Here is an 18,460-nt window from a genome sequence, read left to right on the forward strand (position 1 = left end):
CCTACATCCCCTGCATTGGAAGCACAGAGTCTTAACCAGCAGACTACCAGTGAAGTTCCCACGTTCTGGTTTTAAACTTGGCGTTATATTACATTTTTAATGATGTTACTTATTCCTCATGCTGTGCTGTGTGCTGTGTACTCAGTCATGTCCTACTCTTTGCCACCCCATGGACTGTAGTCTGTCAGGCTCCTCTGTCCATGGGATTTTCCAGCCAAGAATACTGGAGCAGGTTGCCATTTCCTCCTCCAGGGGATCATCCCAACGCAGGGATCGAACTTCCTGCGTCTCCTACATTGCAGGCAGATTCTTTACCACTGAACCACTAGGGAAGTTTCCTTATTCCTTATGAGTAGTTTTTAAAAACATACACAGCTTTCCTTTCTTTCTGACTGCAATTGTAAAGTATATTCATCATTCTTAAAAATGCAGACAATATGCAAAGAAAGTGAAAAATCACCCTCAATATTTTGGAGTGTATCCTTCAAAACTTTTTTCTATATATATAGTGATAGTGAAGTCGCTCAGTCGTGTCTGACTCTTTGTGACCCCATGGGCAGTAGCCAACCAATCTCCTCCATCTATGGGATATTCCAGGCAAGAGTACTGGACTGGGTTGCCACTTCCTTCTCTCTATATATAAATACAAAAATGGGATCATACCACCCTGCCAAATTACCCATGACATTTTTCACAGAACTAGAACAAATAATCCTAAAATGTATATGGAATCATAAAAGATCCAAATTGCCAAAGCAATCATGAGGAAAAAGAAGAAAGTAGGAGGCCTAACTCTCCCAGACTTAAGACAATACTACAAAGCTACAGTATCAGAATAGCATGGTATTGGCACAAAAACTGACATATGGATCAATAGAATAGAATAGAGAAATAAAGCCACACACCTACAGCCAATTAGTATTCAACAAAGGAGGTAAGAATATACAAATGGAAAAAAAAAAAAAAGCATTTCTCCAAGCGGTGCTGGGAAAGCTGGAGAGCCACAAGCAAACCAATGAAGTTAGAACACACTCGCACACTGTACACAAAAATAAACTCAAAATGGCTTAAAGACTTAAATACAAGACATGACACTGTAAAAACCTCTAGAAGAGAATATAAGCAAAACATTCTCTGACATAATCATACCAATACTTTCTTAGATCTGTCTCCCAAGGCAATAGAAATAAAAGCAAAAATAAACAAATGGAACCTAATCAAACTTAGAAGCTTTTGCACAGCAAAGGAAACCATAAAGAAAATGAAAAGACAACCACGAACTGGGAGAAAATATTTGCAAATACTGTGACCAACAAGGGCTTAATGTCCAAAAGAAACAAACAGCTCATACAACTTGATAAGAAAATAACAAACAACTCAATCAAAAAATGGGCAGAACATCTAAATAGACATTTCTCCAAAGAAGACATACAGATGGCCAACGGGCACATGAAAAGATACTCACATCACTAATTATTATAGAAATGCAAACCGAAATCACAGTCAGCTACCACCTCACACTGGTCAGAATGGTCATTATTATTATTTTTTAATCTACAAATAAAAAGTGCTGGGGAGGATGTGGAGAAAAGGGAACCCGCCTACACTGTTAGTGGGAATGTAAATTGGTGGAAATGGAAAACAGTATGGAAGTTCCTCAAAAATGAAAAATAGAGTTGCCACATGATTCAGCAATCCAACTCCTGGGCGTATATCCAAACAAAAACCATAATTCAAAAAGACACATGCACCCCTACGTTTATATCAGCAGTATTCAGAAAGCCAAGACATGGAACAACCCAAATATCAATTGACAGATGAGTGGTTAAAGAAGATATGACACATATATATACAATGGAACACTACTCAGCCATAAAAAGGAAAGAATGCCATTTGCAGCAATATGGATGGACCTAGAGATACTAAGTGAAGTAAGTCAGAAAAAGTAAGACAAATGCCATATAATATTGTTTATAAGTGGAATCTAAAATATGGCACAGGGGCTTCCCTGGTGGCTCAAGTAAAGAATCCACCTGCCAATGCAGGAGACATGGGTTCCGTCCCTGATCTGGGAAGATCCCACATGCCACGGAGCCATTAAGCCCATGTGCCACAACTATTGAGCCTGTGTTCTAGAGCCTGAGAGCCAGAAATACTGAGCTCACGTGCTGCAACTCTTGAAGCCTGAGCACCCTAGAGCCCATGCTCCAAAACAAGAAAAGCCACCAAAATGAGAAGCCCGTGTACCACAATTAGAGAGTGGCCCCACTCTCCGCAAATAGAGAAAAGCCTGTGTGCAACAGCAAAGATTCAGCACAGCCAAAAAAAAGAAAAAACTAAGCTAAAAATAGATACAATAAAATTTAAAATTTTTTTAATAATAAATGTATTTAATAATAAATAATAAATTTAAATTTTAAATAATAAATAATAAAATATGACACAAAGGAACTTATCTACGAAACAGGAATAGACTCACAGAGCAGACTTGTTGCCGTCAGAGAGGGGTTGTGGGGGAAGGGTGGCTTAGGGGTTTGGGATTAATAGATGCAAACTATTACACAGAGCATGGTAAATAGGGAGCTATATTCCATATCCTGTGATAAAGCATAATGGAAAAGAATGAGAGAAAGACTATATGTCTATGTATAACTGATCACTTTACTGTACAGTAAAAATCAGCATAACATTGTAAATCAACTATACATACACCAATAAAATAAATTTTAAAATAAATGGGATCATACCATACACGGTGTTTTAGTTTGTTTTCCACGTCATTAAATATAGAGTAGTAATTTAAAATTTTAAAAATTTAATTCATATTTAATCTAAATTATTCATATAAATTTAATTTGTATAGTGAAAATCAGTCATATTTTAATAACTGGGCTTCTTCCTTCATGGCTCACATGGCCAAGAATCTGCCAGCAATGCAAGAAACTCGCATTGGATCTCTGGGTGGGAAAGATCCCCTGGAGAAGATCCAGTATTTTTGCCTGGAGAATTCCATGGACAGTGGAGGCTGGCGGGCTATAGTCCATGGAGTCACAGAATCAGACATGTATTTTAATAATCAGTACTATTTTAGTAGTGAAGTAGTTTTTAATTGATTTTAACTTTAATATTAGTATAGTATTTTTTAAAGTATTGACGTGCCACAGTTTATTTACCCTTTCCTATCCATGACAGCTGTTTCCAAACTGTTACCACCGTAACTCCTCATTTACATCTCTGCTGCTGCTGCTGCTGCTAAGTTGCTTCAGTCGTGTCCGACTCTGTGCGACCCTATGGTCAGCAGCCCTCCAGGCTCCTCTGTCCATAAGAATACTGGACTGGGTTGCCATTTCCTTCTCCTACATCTTCTCTCCATAGGGCTAATTCCTCTAAGTAGAATTGGGAAAGAATCTGCCTGCAATGCAGGAGACACAGGCTTGACCCCTGGGTTGGGAAGATCTCCTGAAGAAGGAAATGACAAGCCACTCCAGTATTCTTGCCTGGAGAGAATTCCATGGACAGAGGAGCCTGGCAGGCTACAGTCCATGGAGTCTCAAAGAGTCAGAGATGACCGAGCGCCTACACTTTCAGAATTTATGGGTCAAAGCAAATGCCTATTTAACATTTTGTAATACATTTTTTTAAACTAATTACCACTTCCAATAGAAGTGTGCCAAAGAGGTCCTCTCCCCTAACTCTTGCCAATATAATTACCCTTCTTAAAACAGCCGAAAAATAATCTTGAATTAATGTTCAGAGAACACACCTTCCAGTCTGGAAACAAACCTACCTTGTCCTCTAGGAAAGTCAAAGTGCAGTCGCTCAGTTGCGTCCAACTCTTTGCAACCCCATGGACTGTGGCCCACCAGGCTCCTCTGTCCATGGGATGCTCCAGGCAAAGAATATTGGAGTGGGTTGCCATTTCCTTCTCCAGGGGATCTTCCCGACCCAGGGATCGAGCCTGGGACTCCCTCATTGCAGGCAGATTCTTGACCATCTGAGCCACCCGGGAAGCTTACAACCGCTAGTTAAATATTCCTGTCACTCGCAGGTACCGCCGCCAGATGGCGAGAGAGAGGCCTGGGAAGACCGTGCGGCAGCAAGTGTTGGCAGACGGCGCGCTGACCCCTGCCGTCGAAGGCGGGGGAGAGAGAGGACCAAACCGAGTGGAGAAAACCGGACCCGGGCCCAGAAAACAGGAAGGGACCGGCCAGGAGAGGGTGTCCAGCGATCCAAAGAAGATGCTGGTTAGGTGAGGGGACCGGGGCCGCAAGGTCTTACCACCGCCCTGACCCGCACGGCGAGCTGATGGGGGATGCAAGGGGCCGCGTAAGAGACGAGGGGGTGGCGTAGCCCCGCACCCTGGAGCGCCTCCAGGACAAGCCCGCTGGAGAGACGCGGGGACCCCACCAGCCCCCTCTACGCCTGTGGCCTGGCTTCCCCCGAGGGCGACGCAGGAGGGAAAAGCCAGGCCGGACGGACTCCTACCCGAACCTCGGCGCTGCCCCTCGTGGCGGCTGAGCCAAGGCAAATGACGGGAATTCTGTGCTTCTCGGCTGGTGTTCCAGGAAATAGGATCACGACTGAGACCTGGGGCTTCCCAGTCGTGATCCCGGGGCTTCCCTCGTGGCACGGTCGGTAAAGAATCCAGCTGCAATGCAGGAGATGTAAGAGACCTGGGTTCGATCCCTGGGTCAGGAAGATCCCTTGCAGAAGGAAATGGCAACCCACTCCAGTATTCTTGCCTGGAGAATCCGATGGACAAGGAACCTGGCAGACAACAGTCCGTGGGGTCACAAGTATCGGATACGACTGAGACTAAACCACCACCACCCCTGGGACCTACCCCGGGGAAGAGGTATGAGGGTTAATTGAGGTAATACTTGGTGGCTAGTATTTTTGTATACTCCCTAAAAACACCACAACCATCCACCCATCATCCAACACAGTGGGCTCCCTCCCTCCTGGAGGCTACGGACGATGGAAGAGACGATGCATCCCGGGAGAGCTTGACGATGCTACGTTCTCCCTGCATCCTCTACCGCATTGTCCCCGGTCCTAAAAGGACGGCTAGGAAACCTCTTCTCGCTCTCCTCTAGAGGGAAGCCCACAGGGTAGCCCACTCTGTAACCAAGGGGGCTTGAATGGTACGCAGGCAGGAGAATTATTCCTAAAGCCTTACCCACGTTCAAAATCGAGAGCACCCGACAGTTCTCTTGGGAGAAGGGGTGCCCGCCCCTCTTGGGCAGCTGTGTGCCCCGACAAAATCCGGGGTGTGCCTGGCCCAAGCTGCTGGCTTGCAGGGCAAGCTCCAGGGCACCCCGAGGACCCCGGGCCGCGTGGGGGAGGGGCGCTGGGCTCTGTGTTGGCCGTTGCCATGGTTTTGCCCCGAGTTCCGAGTGCCACTCCCTGAGTCACCGGGGACAAGGGGACCCGGGGAGTGCCGCTATGAAGCCCATCAGCGCTCCTGTTGAGATGGAAGCCTCTGATGGGCAGGCGTACGAAAGGGAGAAGCCACTAGAGCAGGTGAAGTGGGGCTGGGGGTGTGAGGGGGGAAGGAAAGGAGGGCCCTGCAGGGGCTGGCTTGGGAAGGCAGAGAAGATAAGTGTCAAGGAAGAAGAGAGGGGGAAAAAATGGTGAGGTTCACCAGTTGGTAAGAGACTGAAAGAACAAGAGAAGGTTAACTCATCCAGATGTTTATCCAGGACATAGATACCTGGCAAGATGATGGGGGGGATTCCTGGCAAGATGATTGTCAGTTATGAAGACTCACAGGCTGGTGTGTGTGTGTGTATGTACATGTGTCATGGTCTGTGTAGTTTGTATGGAGTGTTTATCCAGTTGACCAGCCAGGGTTCCCTCTCTCTGGAGTCTGGAGAAGCCTGTCCTGGAACTTCCCCGTGCCCCCTGAACACAGGCAGGACTTAATGCCCACTTGTGTTTTGACTCCCCCACGAGGCATGCAGGATCTTAGTTCCTTGACCAAGGATTGAACCTGTGTCCCCTGCAGTGGAAACTTGGAGTCTTAACCACTACGCCACCAGGGAAGTCCCTACGCTCCCTTTTCTGGGAGGCTTTTTAAAAGGCAGGTGTAAATCTCATGTCAATCTAATCCTGTGCTCTGACTTCAAGTGTTATTCTGAAGTCACCTCATTGTGATTCATTTTCAACTTCTTTTGCCCCAGCTTGCTGCCAGAAAGTTCCTTCTCATCATCACCATTACTGTCAGCCACTTTCCTGAGTGCCTGTTAGCCTGGCAAGAAGCTAAAGATTAGGAATACAAAGAAGTGGACCTGGGACTTAGGAACTCAATAAGTGTTTGCTGAATGAGCAAGTAAATGAAAGATGATCATTCTGCCATGGAGTTACTTAAGCATCTCGGGTACCCTCTGCTCATCTGTAACCAAAAATAAAGAGTTCTAGCCTTACAGAATCTGTGGGAGAATAAAATGAGTTAATGTTGGTACTTCCTTGATGGTCCAGTGGTTAAGAATCCTCCTTGCAAATCAGGGGACATAGGTTCCATCCTTGGTCCAGGAATATCCCACATGCCTCAGAGCAACTAAGCCCCTGAGCCTATGAAGCCTGCAAGCCCTAGAGCCATGCTTCACAGGGGAAGCCATTGCAAGGAGAAGGCTTCATACCCTAACAAAGAGTGGCTCCTGCTTGCCACAACTAAACAAAGCCTACATGCAGCAATGAAGACCCACTATGGTCAAAAAAGTAAATAAATAAAAATTTTTTTTAAAAAAGAATCCACCGTCCAATGCAGGGGACCCAGGTTCCATCCCTGGTTGGGGAACTAAGATCGCATGTGCTGTGAAGTAACTAAGCATGCTCACTGCAGCTAGAGAGCCCAAGCTCTGCAACTAGAGAGAAAGCCCACAAGCCACAGTGAAGACCCAGTGCAGTCCTCCCCGCAAAAAAAAAAAGAAGTTAACCATACACAGAAAGAGTTCAGTTTAGTCACTCAGTTGTGTCCAACTCTTTGCAACCCCATGCACTGCAGCACACCAGGCTTCCCTGTCCATCACCAACTGCCAGAGTCTCCCCAAACCCATGTCCATTGAGTCGGTGATACCATCCAACCATCTCATCCTCTGTCATCCCCTTCTCCTCCTGCCTTCAATCTTTCCCAGCATCAGAGTCTTTTCCAATGAATCAGTTCTTCCCATCAGGTGGCCAAAGTTATTGGAGCTTCAGCTTCAGCATGAGTCCTTCTAATAAATATTCAGGACTGATCTCCTTTAGGATGGACTGGTTGGAAATCCTTGCAGTCCAAGAGACTCTCTCAAGAGTCTTCTCCATCACCACAGTTCTAAAGCAGCCATTCTTTGGCACTCAGCTTTCTTTATGATCCAAAACAAAAAGAGTTAATGTTTGTCAAGTGCTTTGCAAAGTTAGTTAGTATACAGAGCTATAATATTATAAAAGAAATGGATTAGGTGTTCTTGGTTTTCTAAGCAGGGAGTCTCAGAGATGGGTTTCCTTTGCCCAGGGCTCACTGGCCTGAGAGCTGGGTCAAAGAGGAGGTCACTGGGAAAATGGAGAAGGGCTTTGGCTGGCATCTGGATCAGTGATTGCCCAGCACTGCCTCTCAGGAGCAGTAGCCCTAGGCCCTCAGCTGACTGCTGCCCCTGCCTCCTCCAGGGGACGAACGCACCCAGTTTAGAGAGGCGCTCCAGTACTGCCCCAGCCAAAGACTCCCTTGTGCGCCATGCCAAGGGCCTCGACCGGGACACCTTCAAAATTGTGAGTAAGGGGCCAGCCTGGGACCCGTACCCTGTTCCCCACAGGTCAGGAGACCTGGGTCAGAAGCTGGAAGACCTTAGATCCATAGTTCCTGGCCCCACTGGACACCCTCTTGGGAAGGAAGTGGCCTTCTCACATAACACTGGGTCGGAAGGGCTGCAGCTGGGCCACCTGCTGGCTATGTGGGGCTGTCCAACTTTCTCTTCTTTCTCCTATGGCCCCTCACTTCCCCTGTTGCCTCCTCAGTGTAAAGAATATCTAAGGCCACTGAAGAAGTTCCTGCGTAAGCTGCACCTGCCAAAGGACCTTCCCCAGAAGAAAAAACTGAAGTACATGAAGCAGAGCCTGGTGGTCCTAGGGGACCACATCAACACCTTTCTGCAGCACTACTGCCGAGCCTGGGAAATCAAGCACTGGAAGAAGTAGGACAGCCTCCCTACCCTGACCATGACCCTCTATCCTGGGCAACTCCCTCCAGAATCGAGGTCACTCCTTAGGGAAAATCTCCTAGTCCTTCATCTTAGTGTGGAAGGGTCAGGATCCTGGAGTGAGTGCGGTGAAGAGAGGTGGAGAGAACAGCACCCTCTAGTGACTCAGGGCAGCACTGAATGGATAAAGGACTCTCCTCACCCGGGGATAGTTCAGTTCAGTTGGGTTGCTCAGTGGTCTCTTTGCAACCCCATGGACTGCAGCACGCCAGGCCTCCCTGTCCATCACCAACTCCTGGAGTTTACTCAAACTCGTGTACATTGAGTCGCTGATGCCATCCAACCATCTCATCCTCTGTCATCCCCTTCCCCTCCCACCTTCAATCTTTCCCAGCATCAGGGTCTTTTCAAATGAGCCAGCTCTTTGCATCACATGGCCAAAGTATTGGAGTATTTCAGCTTCAGCATCAGTCCTTCCAATAAACATTCAGGACTAATCTCCTTTACGATGGACTGGTTAGATCTCCTTGCAGTCCAAGGGACTCTCAAGAATCTCCAACACCATAGTTCAAAAGCATCAATTCTTCGGCACTCAGCTTTCTTTATGGTCCAACTGTCACATCCATACATGAGCACTGGAAAAATCATAGCCTTGACTAGACGGACCTTTGTTGGCAAAGTAATGTCTCTGCTTTTGAATATGCTGTCTAGGTTGGTCATAACTTTTCTTCCAAGGAGAAAGCGTCTTTTAATTTCATGGCTGCAGTCACCGTCTGCCGTGATTTTGAAGGTGTTAGCTGCTCAGTCATGTCTGACTCTGTGTAACCCATTGGCTGTAGCCCTCCAGGCTCCTCTGTCCATGGGATTTCCCAGGCAAGAATACTGGAGTGGATTGCCATTCTCTCCTCCAGGAGATCTTCCAACCCAGGGATTGAACCCAGGTCACCTGCATTGCAGGCAGATTCTTTACTATCTGAGCCACCAGGGAAGCCCAAACAGTGATTTTGGAGCCCAAAAAAATAAAGTCTGACACTGTTTCCACTGTTTCCCCATCTATTTGCCATGAAGGGATGGGACCGGATGCCAAGATCTTAGTTTTCTGAATGTTGAGCTTTAAGCCAAGTTTTTCACTCTCCTCTTTCATTTTCATCAAAAGGCCCTTTAGTTCCTCTTCACTTTCTGCCATAAGGGTGGTGTCATCTGCATATCTGAGGTTATTGATATTTCTCCCGGCAATCTTGATTCCAGCTTGTGCTTCCTCCAGCCCAGCGTTTCTAATGATGTACTCTGCATAGAAGTTAAATAAGCAGGGTGACAATATACAGGCTTGACGTACTCCTTTCCCTATTTTGAATCGGGGTGGGAGGAGTGGGGGAAAGAACTCTGATAGAATAACTGCTGTGTGCTGTGGGGGCTCATCACCAAATACAGGGGATTCAAGCCCTGGAGAATCCTGCCCTCCATGCGCCCAACCAAAAATTCAGGGGGCAGGGGTGGTCCATATCTCCGGGGGTGGTCCTGGCCATAAGGCAGGTGCGGGAGGGAGAGGGGCTGGGCTCCTCCCCGCTCAGCCTCGGCCCCGCCCCCTCAGCCTCGGCCCCGCCCCCTCAGCCTCGGTTCCCCTCCCTTGCAGGATGCTCTGGCGGTTTGTCTCCCTCTTCTCAGAGCTGGAGGCGAAGCAGCTTCGCAAACTCTACAAGTATACCAAGAACAACCAGACCACCAAGTTCCTGGTGAGCCTCCTCCCTGGCCGGCAGAGGGCTGGGCGGCGTGTTCTTGAATTGTAGGGGGAGGTCTGAGCCTGAAGGGCTGTGTTTTTTTTTTTTTTTTTTTTTGGCCACAGCATGTGGCATGAGGGATCTTAGTTCGCTGACCAGGGATGGAATCTGGTCCCCCAGGGGTGAAAGTGCGGAATCCTCAACACTGGACTGGCAGGAAATTTCCTTAAGAGCCCTCTGATAGAACAAGTACTCTTTAGTCCTTCCCATGCTCATTGCCTGAGGAAAACTCCACTGCCTCCGGGGTGGGCACAGAGTGGGCTCACGAGGCCAGAGACTCAGCTTCACCCTCCACCTCCACACCCTGAGCAGGAGCAGGGACGTTCCTGAGGAGCCGTGGGTGGGGACGACCCAGGCCAGGCAGAGAGGCATAGCCAGCTTGGGGGAGGCTATGGAGACCATTGCAAAGGCCCAGGATAAATATCCCGGGGAGGCTTTGCCCCAAAACAGTGATTCTCAAACATTATAGTCTCAGATCACTTCTCCCGTCTTAATTTTTATGGTGCTTAGTTGCTAAGTTGCATCTGACTCTTTGCAACCCCATGGACTGTAGCCTGACAGACTCCTTGGTCCATGGGATTTCCCAGGAAGGAGTGCTGGAGTGGGTTGCCATTGCCTTCTCCAGGGGATCTTCCGACCCACGAATCAAACCTGTGTCTCCTGCATTGGCATGCATGTTCTTTACCACTGGGCCACCAGGGAATCCCATAACCCCCCAAAATGTGTTCATATAGTTTACATCTGTTGATATTTGCCCTACTAGAAATTAAAGCTAAAGAAAAAATTCAAAATATGTACCTGCTAATCATTTAAAATCAAGGAGCCCATTATATGTTAACATAATTTTTATGAGAGATAACTGTATTTTCCAAAACAAATTTAGTGAGAGGAGTGACATTGCTTTCTATTTTTGCAGATCTCTTTAGTGTCTAGCTTAATAGAAGACACTTGGCTTCTCATATCTGCTTTTGCTCAGTCTCTTATGATATAATGATTTGGTACATAAGAAAATCCAGCCTCCTACTGATATATATATATATATATAATTATTAATAGAAAGGAGAGTAGTATTTTATTAGCGTTTTCAGATAAAGGTGAATATTTTTTGACACCAAAACTCAGCAAGTGGCAGTTACTTAACTGCAATGTTGACTCTGAAACCATATCAATGAATGTTGTCTATTAAGCTGTTTGTTTTCGTTTTTTTTACCACATCACACAGCTGGATCTTAGTTCCCTGACCAGGACTGAACCCATGCTTCCTGCAGAGCAAGTGCAGAGTCCTAACCACTGGACCGTCAGGGAATTCCTTCAATGAATGTTTTAAAATAGACTTTTTTTCAAAAAGCAGTTTTAGGTTTATAGAATAATTGAGGGTAAAGCACAGAGTTCCCATATTTACCCTTTCCTGTTTTCCTTATTGGGGCTTCCCTGGTGCATTGGAGAGGCACATTCGTATCTTTGATGAGCCAATATGGATACACTGTTAATAAATAATGTCCATGGTTTACATTAAGGTGCATTCCTTGTTTTGTACATTCTGTAGGTTTTGACAAATATACAGTAACATGTATCCACCATTACAGTGGACAAAGGAAGTTTCATTGCCCTAAAAATCCCCAGTGCTCTGCCTATTCATCCCCTCCTCCCCTCACGGAGAAGGCAATGGCACCCTGCTCCAGTACTCTTGCCTGGAAAATCCCATGGATGGAGGAGCCTGGAAGGCTGCAGTCCATGGGGTCACGGAGAGTCAGACACGACTGAGCGACTTCACTTTCTCTTTTCACTTTCACACATTGGAGAAGGAAATGGCAACCCACTCCAGTGTTCTTGCCTGGAGAATCCCAGGGATGGGGGAGCCTGTTGGGCTGCCGTCTATGGGGTCGCACAGAGTCAGACACGACTGAAGTGACTTCACTTTCTCCCCTCAAGGCCCTTGGCAACCACTGATCTTTTTACTGTCTCCATAGTTTTTCTTTTTCTGGACTGTATAATTGGAAGGTATAGTTGGAATCATACAGAATGTAGCCTTTTCAGATTTGTTATCAATGAACTTTTCACACTAGGTTACATTAGAACCCATTGATTTCTCTCCTGCACTCTGACTGGATCCCACTTTTCAGGCAGTCTGTGAGGTTAGAATATTTCACAGAGCACCCTTTGAGAAGCACTGTCCAAAAGAATAATTACAGGGAACAGTTTTTATGTACTGGGAAACTTTTTGTTCCTTCATGTCATTCTTCAAAAGTAACCCTAGGTGGTAATTAGAATTGTTGTCCACAGTGTATAAATGAGGGTGCCAGATCTAGGGAGGTGAAGGAACTTGATCCAGACCATGCAGCAAATGGGAAGGACAGAGCTGGGTTCAAACATAATCTCATTCAAAGGAGAGCCCTGCTCTGACCTTATCCTGCCCATTGCTCCAGCTGGGCAGCTATAATGGCATCCTCCATTGGTAAAGAATCCTCCTGCAATGGAGGAGACCCCAGTTTAATTCCTGGGTCAGGAAGATCCCCTGGAGAAGGGATAGGCTACCCACTCCAGTATTCTTGGGCTTCCCTTGTGGCTCAGCTGGGAAAGAACTGCCTACAATGCAGGAGACCTGGGTTCAATCCCTGGGTTGGGAAGATCCCCTGGAGAAGAGAAAGGCTACCCACACCAGTATTCTGGCCTGGAGAATTCCATGGACTGTATGGTCTATGGGGTCACAAAGAGTTGGATGTGACTTTCACTTTCTCTGAGGGTCTTTGTTTCACTCTCTGAACATGAATGTGGGGATAGATTCAGTGATTCCTTTTAAGACTATGAGGAGCTGCCATTTTAGTCATTCCTAGATTTCAGCAGCCAAGGAATTTTCAAAAGATGTTTCCAGGCTCTCGATTTCAATTTTGCAAAGGACTTTCAAAAATAAGCACCAGGATTTCCCTGGGGGTCCAGTGGCTAAGACTCTGCCCAATGCAGGGGAGCCGGGTTCAATCCCTGGTCAGGGAATTACATCCCACATGCAGCAACTAACTAAGAGTTCTCATGCCACAACTAAAGATCCCACACGCTACAGCTAAAACCCAGCACAGCCACGCATGCCTAGGTACTTCAGTCGTTCGTGTCTGATTCTTTGTGACCCAACGGACTGCAGTCCGCCAGGCTCCTCCATCCATGGGGTTCTCCAGGCAAGAATACTGGAGTGGGTTGCCATGCCCTCCCCCACCTAGCACAGCCAAATAAATATTTTTTTTAAGTCCCATTGTTTCATTACAAACACATAAGACACTATGCTCAAAAACCAGAGGGAGGAGATACTGCAAAGAAAGAACCACCCAAGAAGACAGAGTTGGCAGCCTGACCTCAAGATCCCCATGGTCCCCCCTCTGCCCCCCAACATCTGTGGTCCTCACTCCATCCTGGCTGTCCAAGCATGAGGTGCAGCCTGGCTGCAGCAGCTTCCTAACACGGGCAGGGCTTGGGCTCTGGCAGGCGGGCCCCTCTCTCCTCCTCAACACTCTGGTCCCCTTGCAGATGGCCTTCTGCCCCTTGGACGCCCCGGAGAGCTCCTTGCTGGTTGACCAGGAGGACAGTCTGCCCAAGCTCTGCACTGCCTGGGGGCTCCGCAGCCACCTCAACGGCATGAAGGAGAGGCTGTCCAAGCTGCAGGCCCCGGGCCACCCGGCCTGCCTGCTGAAGGAGCTGAGAGCCAGGAGCCCCTGCAGGAGAGGTATGCCCGGAGGAGCGGCTCGTCTGCCCCCGGGAGCGCCTGACCTGGTCCTCTTCCGGCCGCCCCATCTTCTCTTCTGCCCTGCATTTCTCTTTGTCCATTTTCCTTCCCCTTCTCCACTTTTTCTTTTCTCTTTTTTCCCTCCTTCTCTTAGGTCGGCCCGCTGTAGGAAATTTGAAATGTTTCTGCATGCACGCTCAGTCATGCCCGACCCCATAGACTGTCGCCTGCCAGGCGCCTCTCTCCCTGGAATTTGCCAGATAGGATAAAACAGAAAAGTCACCCATCACCCACAGGCAGGACTAATAATCATATTTAGGTGTGTTTCCTTCCTGTTCCATCTCAGTTTCCCCCTGGAGGTCTCGGGAAATGTGCCTTTTCTAGCTAACAGGTAAACAAAGGCATGCTCCTGTATGATCAGAAGCAGAGCCATTTCTAGTGGCCAAGAGCAGGGACTCCCGGGAAGTGGCCAAGCAGCAGGCTGTGCCCTCTTGGTGTTGGGTGGGCCGTGGGTGGAAGGAAGGGGTCACTCCCCCAAGAAGGAGGCCGTCCAGCCAGATGGCCTGGGAACAGCCTTCCCAGTGACCATGGCCCTTGGACAGAGGCTGTGGGCTTAAAGGACAGAGTCTTCAGTGAGGGCGACCCAGCAAGGCTGGAATCTGTGAAGGCCTGTTCCGGGCACTAAGGGTCAGAGAAATGTTAGACCTCCTACCTCTCACCCTTCTGGAACTGGTTTCTGGGGCCACATGTAGCTGTTCTTGCTTAGCTCCTGTGGGAGAAAATGAAGGCGCACAGGGAAACCTAGGACCCCAGAGCGTGGTCCTAAACTGGACCCAGGGTGTGTCTCTGAAGGCCGGGCCGTCCAGGGCCGCGCTCAGGGCCTTTTCAGCGGCTACAGCTGGACCAGAGGGAGCAGGGAAGTGAGAATGGGTCAGTGAAGAGAGCCCAGGGCCCTGAACCCAGATCTGTGCCTGAGCTCTGTGGGGGCCCGTGGCCCTGGTGCCTACTGCTTAGATTGAGGAAGTGAAACATACGGTGGAATGAAGGGCAGTCGGTATCATTAAGATGATTTGGATCAGGCAGTCCATGAATCAGATGAGGAAAGTGAGGTTCAGGCTTCGGAGCCAGCATCTCCCTGTACCACGTGCATCGTGTCTCTTAATTTCACCCACCCCTGCAGCACCCGGAAGAGCTGGGCATGACCATCCCCCTTTCACTAATGATCAATCTCAGGTCATAGGGCAAAGGGTAGGTCCGGAGGTTTGGAAGGAGGTAGGTTTGGGACAGGCTTTAGAGAAAGGAAAAAGGAGAGAGACGGGGGAGACAAAGAGGTGGAAGGGAGGTCTGTGTGGAGGTGAGGCAGTGAGCACACAGGCCCTGCTTGGAGGTGAAGGGTGGAGGGAGAGGGGTAGAGTGGCAGGGAACAGGGAAAAGCTGCAGATGGCGTGTTAAGTTGGGCTTGAAACTGTGCTTCTTTTTTTAAGTGTTTTTTAAAAAACGGCTTCTTTATTTGGGTCTTCGTTTCGGCACTCAGGACCCTCAGTCTTTGTTGCAGCATGCGGGACCTTTAGTTACAGCATGTGAATTCTGTAGAGGCATGTGGGTTGCAAGTGGAATCTAGTTCCCTGACCAGGGATGGAACCCTGGCCTCCGCCACTGGGAGTGCACAGTCCTAGCCACTGGGCCACAAGGGATGCCCCTGAAATTGTAATTCTTAAAATAACAGTTGATTACAAACACAAGCATACCCTAGAAAATTAGATAATACAGGTTAACAAAAAATAAGAAAATATAAACATCACATTGTCCACCACTTTCCAGATGCTTTTCATGTGTATAAACACCTGTATTAAACCAAAATGAGACCATGCTGAATGCGTGGTTTTGACTTGAACTTACTTTTTTCAGATAATTATAGAAGCCTTCCATGTCAACATCTTCATTGAATTAAATACTCCATTTTCAAATTTTCCCAATAGTCAGATCCCTTTTGCACTTAATTTCCCAAACCATGCATTTCACCTGGTTATGTCTCTTAGGTGAGGTGAAGTTACTCAGTTGTGTCCGACTCTTTGCGACCCCACGGACGGTAGCCTACCAGGCTCTTCCATCCATGGGATTTTCCAGGCAAGAATACTGGAGTGGGTTGCCATTTCCTTCTCCAGAGGATCTTCCCGACCCAGGGATCGAACCAAGGTCTCCCGCATTGTAGACAGACGCTTTACCATCTGAGCCACCAGGGAAAAGTCTCTTTTAACCTGAGTCTCCCTTTTCTTCCACCCCGACATGTTGAAGAGATCAGGTTACTGTTCTGCAGACTGTTCCACCTCCTGCTCTTTTCTTGTTGCTTCCATTTGGCATCTTTGAAGCTTGTTTCTCTCGGAGCAGGATTGTAGGTCAAGGGTCCCATGGATTCGTGTTAAACACATTTCTGACTGGCATACGTTTCAGATGAGGTGCTATTCTTCCTACTGTGTTACATGAGAAAACGCATACTACCAGGTGGGGCCTCCACGACCGGGTGAATCACTGAGTCTATCATGAAATTAAAAGTGACCTGTGCGGGGGCTCCCCTGGCAGTCCAGTGGTTAAGAATCCACCTTCCAACGCAGGGACTGCAAGTTCGATCCCTGGTTGGGGAACTAAGATTTCACATGGCTCAGGGCAACTAAACTCTCACACCCACAGGGGCAACCAAGATCCCACATGCTGCAACGAAGCGACACAGCCAAAAATAAATATATATTTCTTTTTTAAAAAAGAAAAGATCAGTGAAATTGACACCATCCCCCCAAATAGGACCTTCATGGTGTTCCTTGGGCACTGTGTTCATGAATCAGTTCTTTACTTTTTTCATGAGTCAGTTCTTAAGTGAAAAGATGGCAGTGGTGTTTGCAAACAACCCAGCAGCAAAGTACTGGAAACAGGGGGGTGAATGGAGACAGGAGTGGAGAGGAATCACAGAAGCCGGAGGTCTGTCCTGACTGTACCCCTGGCTTAGACTTTGAGCAGCCCATTTCCTTACTCTGCGTCTGCGTGCGATCCCTCAGCTGTAGACTGGGGTGATTCCATCTCCCTACCCAACAGGGTTTCTGTGAGAAAAGGGTAAGGGACTTAGGTTGAAAGCAAGGTAAGCTTTTGCTGCTCTTCCCACCATAGCCGGCAAATGTTACAGGCTGAGACTCTCTTACTATTTGTGATGTCATCAGCGCTGTCTCCGACCTTCCTCTTTTTCAGGTTCTAAGCTTCCTCGAGAGCCGAAACTCAAGAGAAGGAGGATTAAGGAAGCCCCAGACACTCCAGAGACCTGTCTGTAGAAGACCCAGTTGGGGCTGAGGGCCAGCTTGCCCTGGATCCTAGAGCACTTGCACTTGAGGGGAGGGGGATATGAGGGACCAGTGAGGGGGAAGAAGAAGCTGTCTTTATCAAAAGGATGCTCAGTCTTAATTGTGTATAAATGGGACAAGAAAATAAACATCCTTTAGACAGTTCAACTTGGCTAATCATCATCGTTCATTTTTTAAAAGTCATTTATTTGGTTGCACTGGGGCTTCACTGCTCTCTGCGGGCTCTCTCTAGTTGCAGAGAGCAGGGGAGGTCTCATTCTTTTTTTTTAATTAAAAATAAATATTTGCCAGCCACCTTCTAAATAGCAAATGGCCCCCATATACACAGGTGAGTAAGATGCAGTTGCTGTGTCAAGGACCGTCACAGTCTGGGGGAAACACACACACATATAGGCGTTATAACAGGGTAATGCCGGTGTCTGGGGAGGGCCTTAAGGGAGGTGACGGAGGCCTGATATGTGTCTGCCAGGAGAGAGCACAGGTGGGAGGAGAGTGGGCCAGGAGTCAGTCGGAGGGTGACAAGTCTGGTCACTTCTTAAATCGTCTGCCCTTGATCCTGTGGGAACTTAGAGGGGACAGTGACAAGGGAGATGCCAGGCGGGGGAAGGAGTTGATGTGACGTGGGTATCAAAAAAGTACGTGGAAGTGAGAGAGGGTAGAGTCAGGAGACCAAAGAAGGAACTGTATTAATCGCCCCAAGGGACTTACCTGGCTGTCCAGTGGCTAAGATTACACGCTCCCAATGCAGGGGGCCCAGGTTGGACCCTTGGTTGGGGAACGAGATCCCACATGCCATAACTAAGAGCTCACATGCTGCCACTAAAGATTCTGCATGCCACATCCAAGACCTGGCTCAGCCACAAAACAATTTTTTTTTAAAGGCAGCTGCACTTCTCTGGAGAAGGCAATGGCATCCCACTCCAGTGCTCTTGCCTGGAAAATCCCATGGACGGAGGAGCCTGGTGGGCTGCAGTCCATGGGGTCGCTAGGAGTCGGACACGACTGAGCAACTTCACTTTCAGTTTTCACTTTCATGCATTGGAGAAGGAAATGGCAACCTGCTCCAGTGTTCTTGCCTGGAGAATCCCAGGGATGGGGGAGCCTGGTGGGCTGCCATCTCTGGGGTTGCACAGAGTCGGACACAACTGAAGCGACTTAGCAGCAGCAGCAGCAGCACTTCTCTAGGGCATTTTGAATGACTAAAGTAGAACTTCTTTTAAAAAGTCAGTTGCCAATATTAACTCGGTACATTTCACATTAGAAATAACAACAGTTTGAAAAAACTGGCCACGCTCCAGGCAGAGCATCTGGCGCCCATGAAGGGTGGAGGGCGGGGTGGGGGTGGGAAACCAGAATAAATGTGTGTGACCCTTTTTCCTCTCCTCCTTCAATTTGTATTCAGGAGTAAATATTATCAAAGGTTTTAAATGGTAAAATGAACATCAG

At 47.9% G+C, this 18,460-nt stretch overlaps 1 protein-coding gene across 1 annotated transcript; it reads left to right on the top strand.

The window, feature by feature from the left end:
* The first annotated feature begins 5,382 nt into the window (after positions 1–5,382).
* C3H17orf64 (chromosome 3 C17orf64 homolog) lies at positions 5,383–17,161 on the top strand. Its single transcript, XM_006065461.3, has 6 exons — positions 5,383–5,523; positions 7,648–7,749; positions 7,996–8,171; positions 9,811–9,910; positions 13,472–13,667; positions 16,905–17,161. The coding sequence occupies exons 1-6, from the start codon at positions 5,446–5,448 to the stop codon at positions 16,982–16,984; spliced, it is 732 nt and encodes a 243-aa protein (XP_006065523.2). The 5' UTR covers positions 5,383–5,445; the 3' UTR covers positions 16,985–17,161.
* The last annotated feature ends 1,299 nt before the right edge of the window (positions 17,162–18,460 follow it).

The sequence above is a fragment of the Bubalus bubalis genome, chromosome 3 (assembly GCF_019923935.1).
Source record: "Bubalus bubalis isolate 160015118507 breed Murrah chromosome 3, NDDB_SH_1, whole genome shotgun sequence".
Taxonomy (NCBI): domain Eukaryota; kingdom Metazoa; phylum Chordata; class Mammalia; order Artiodactyla; family Bovidae; genus Bubalus; species Bubalus bubalis.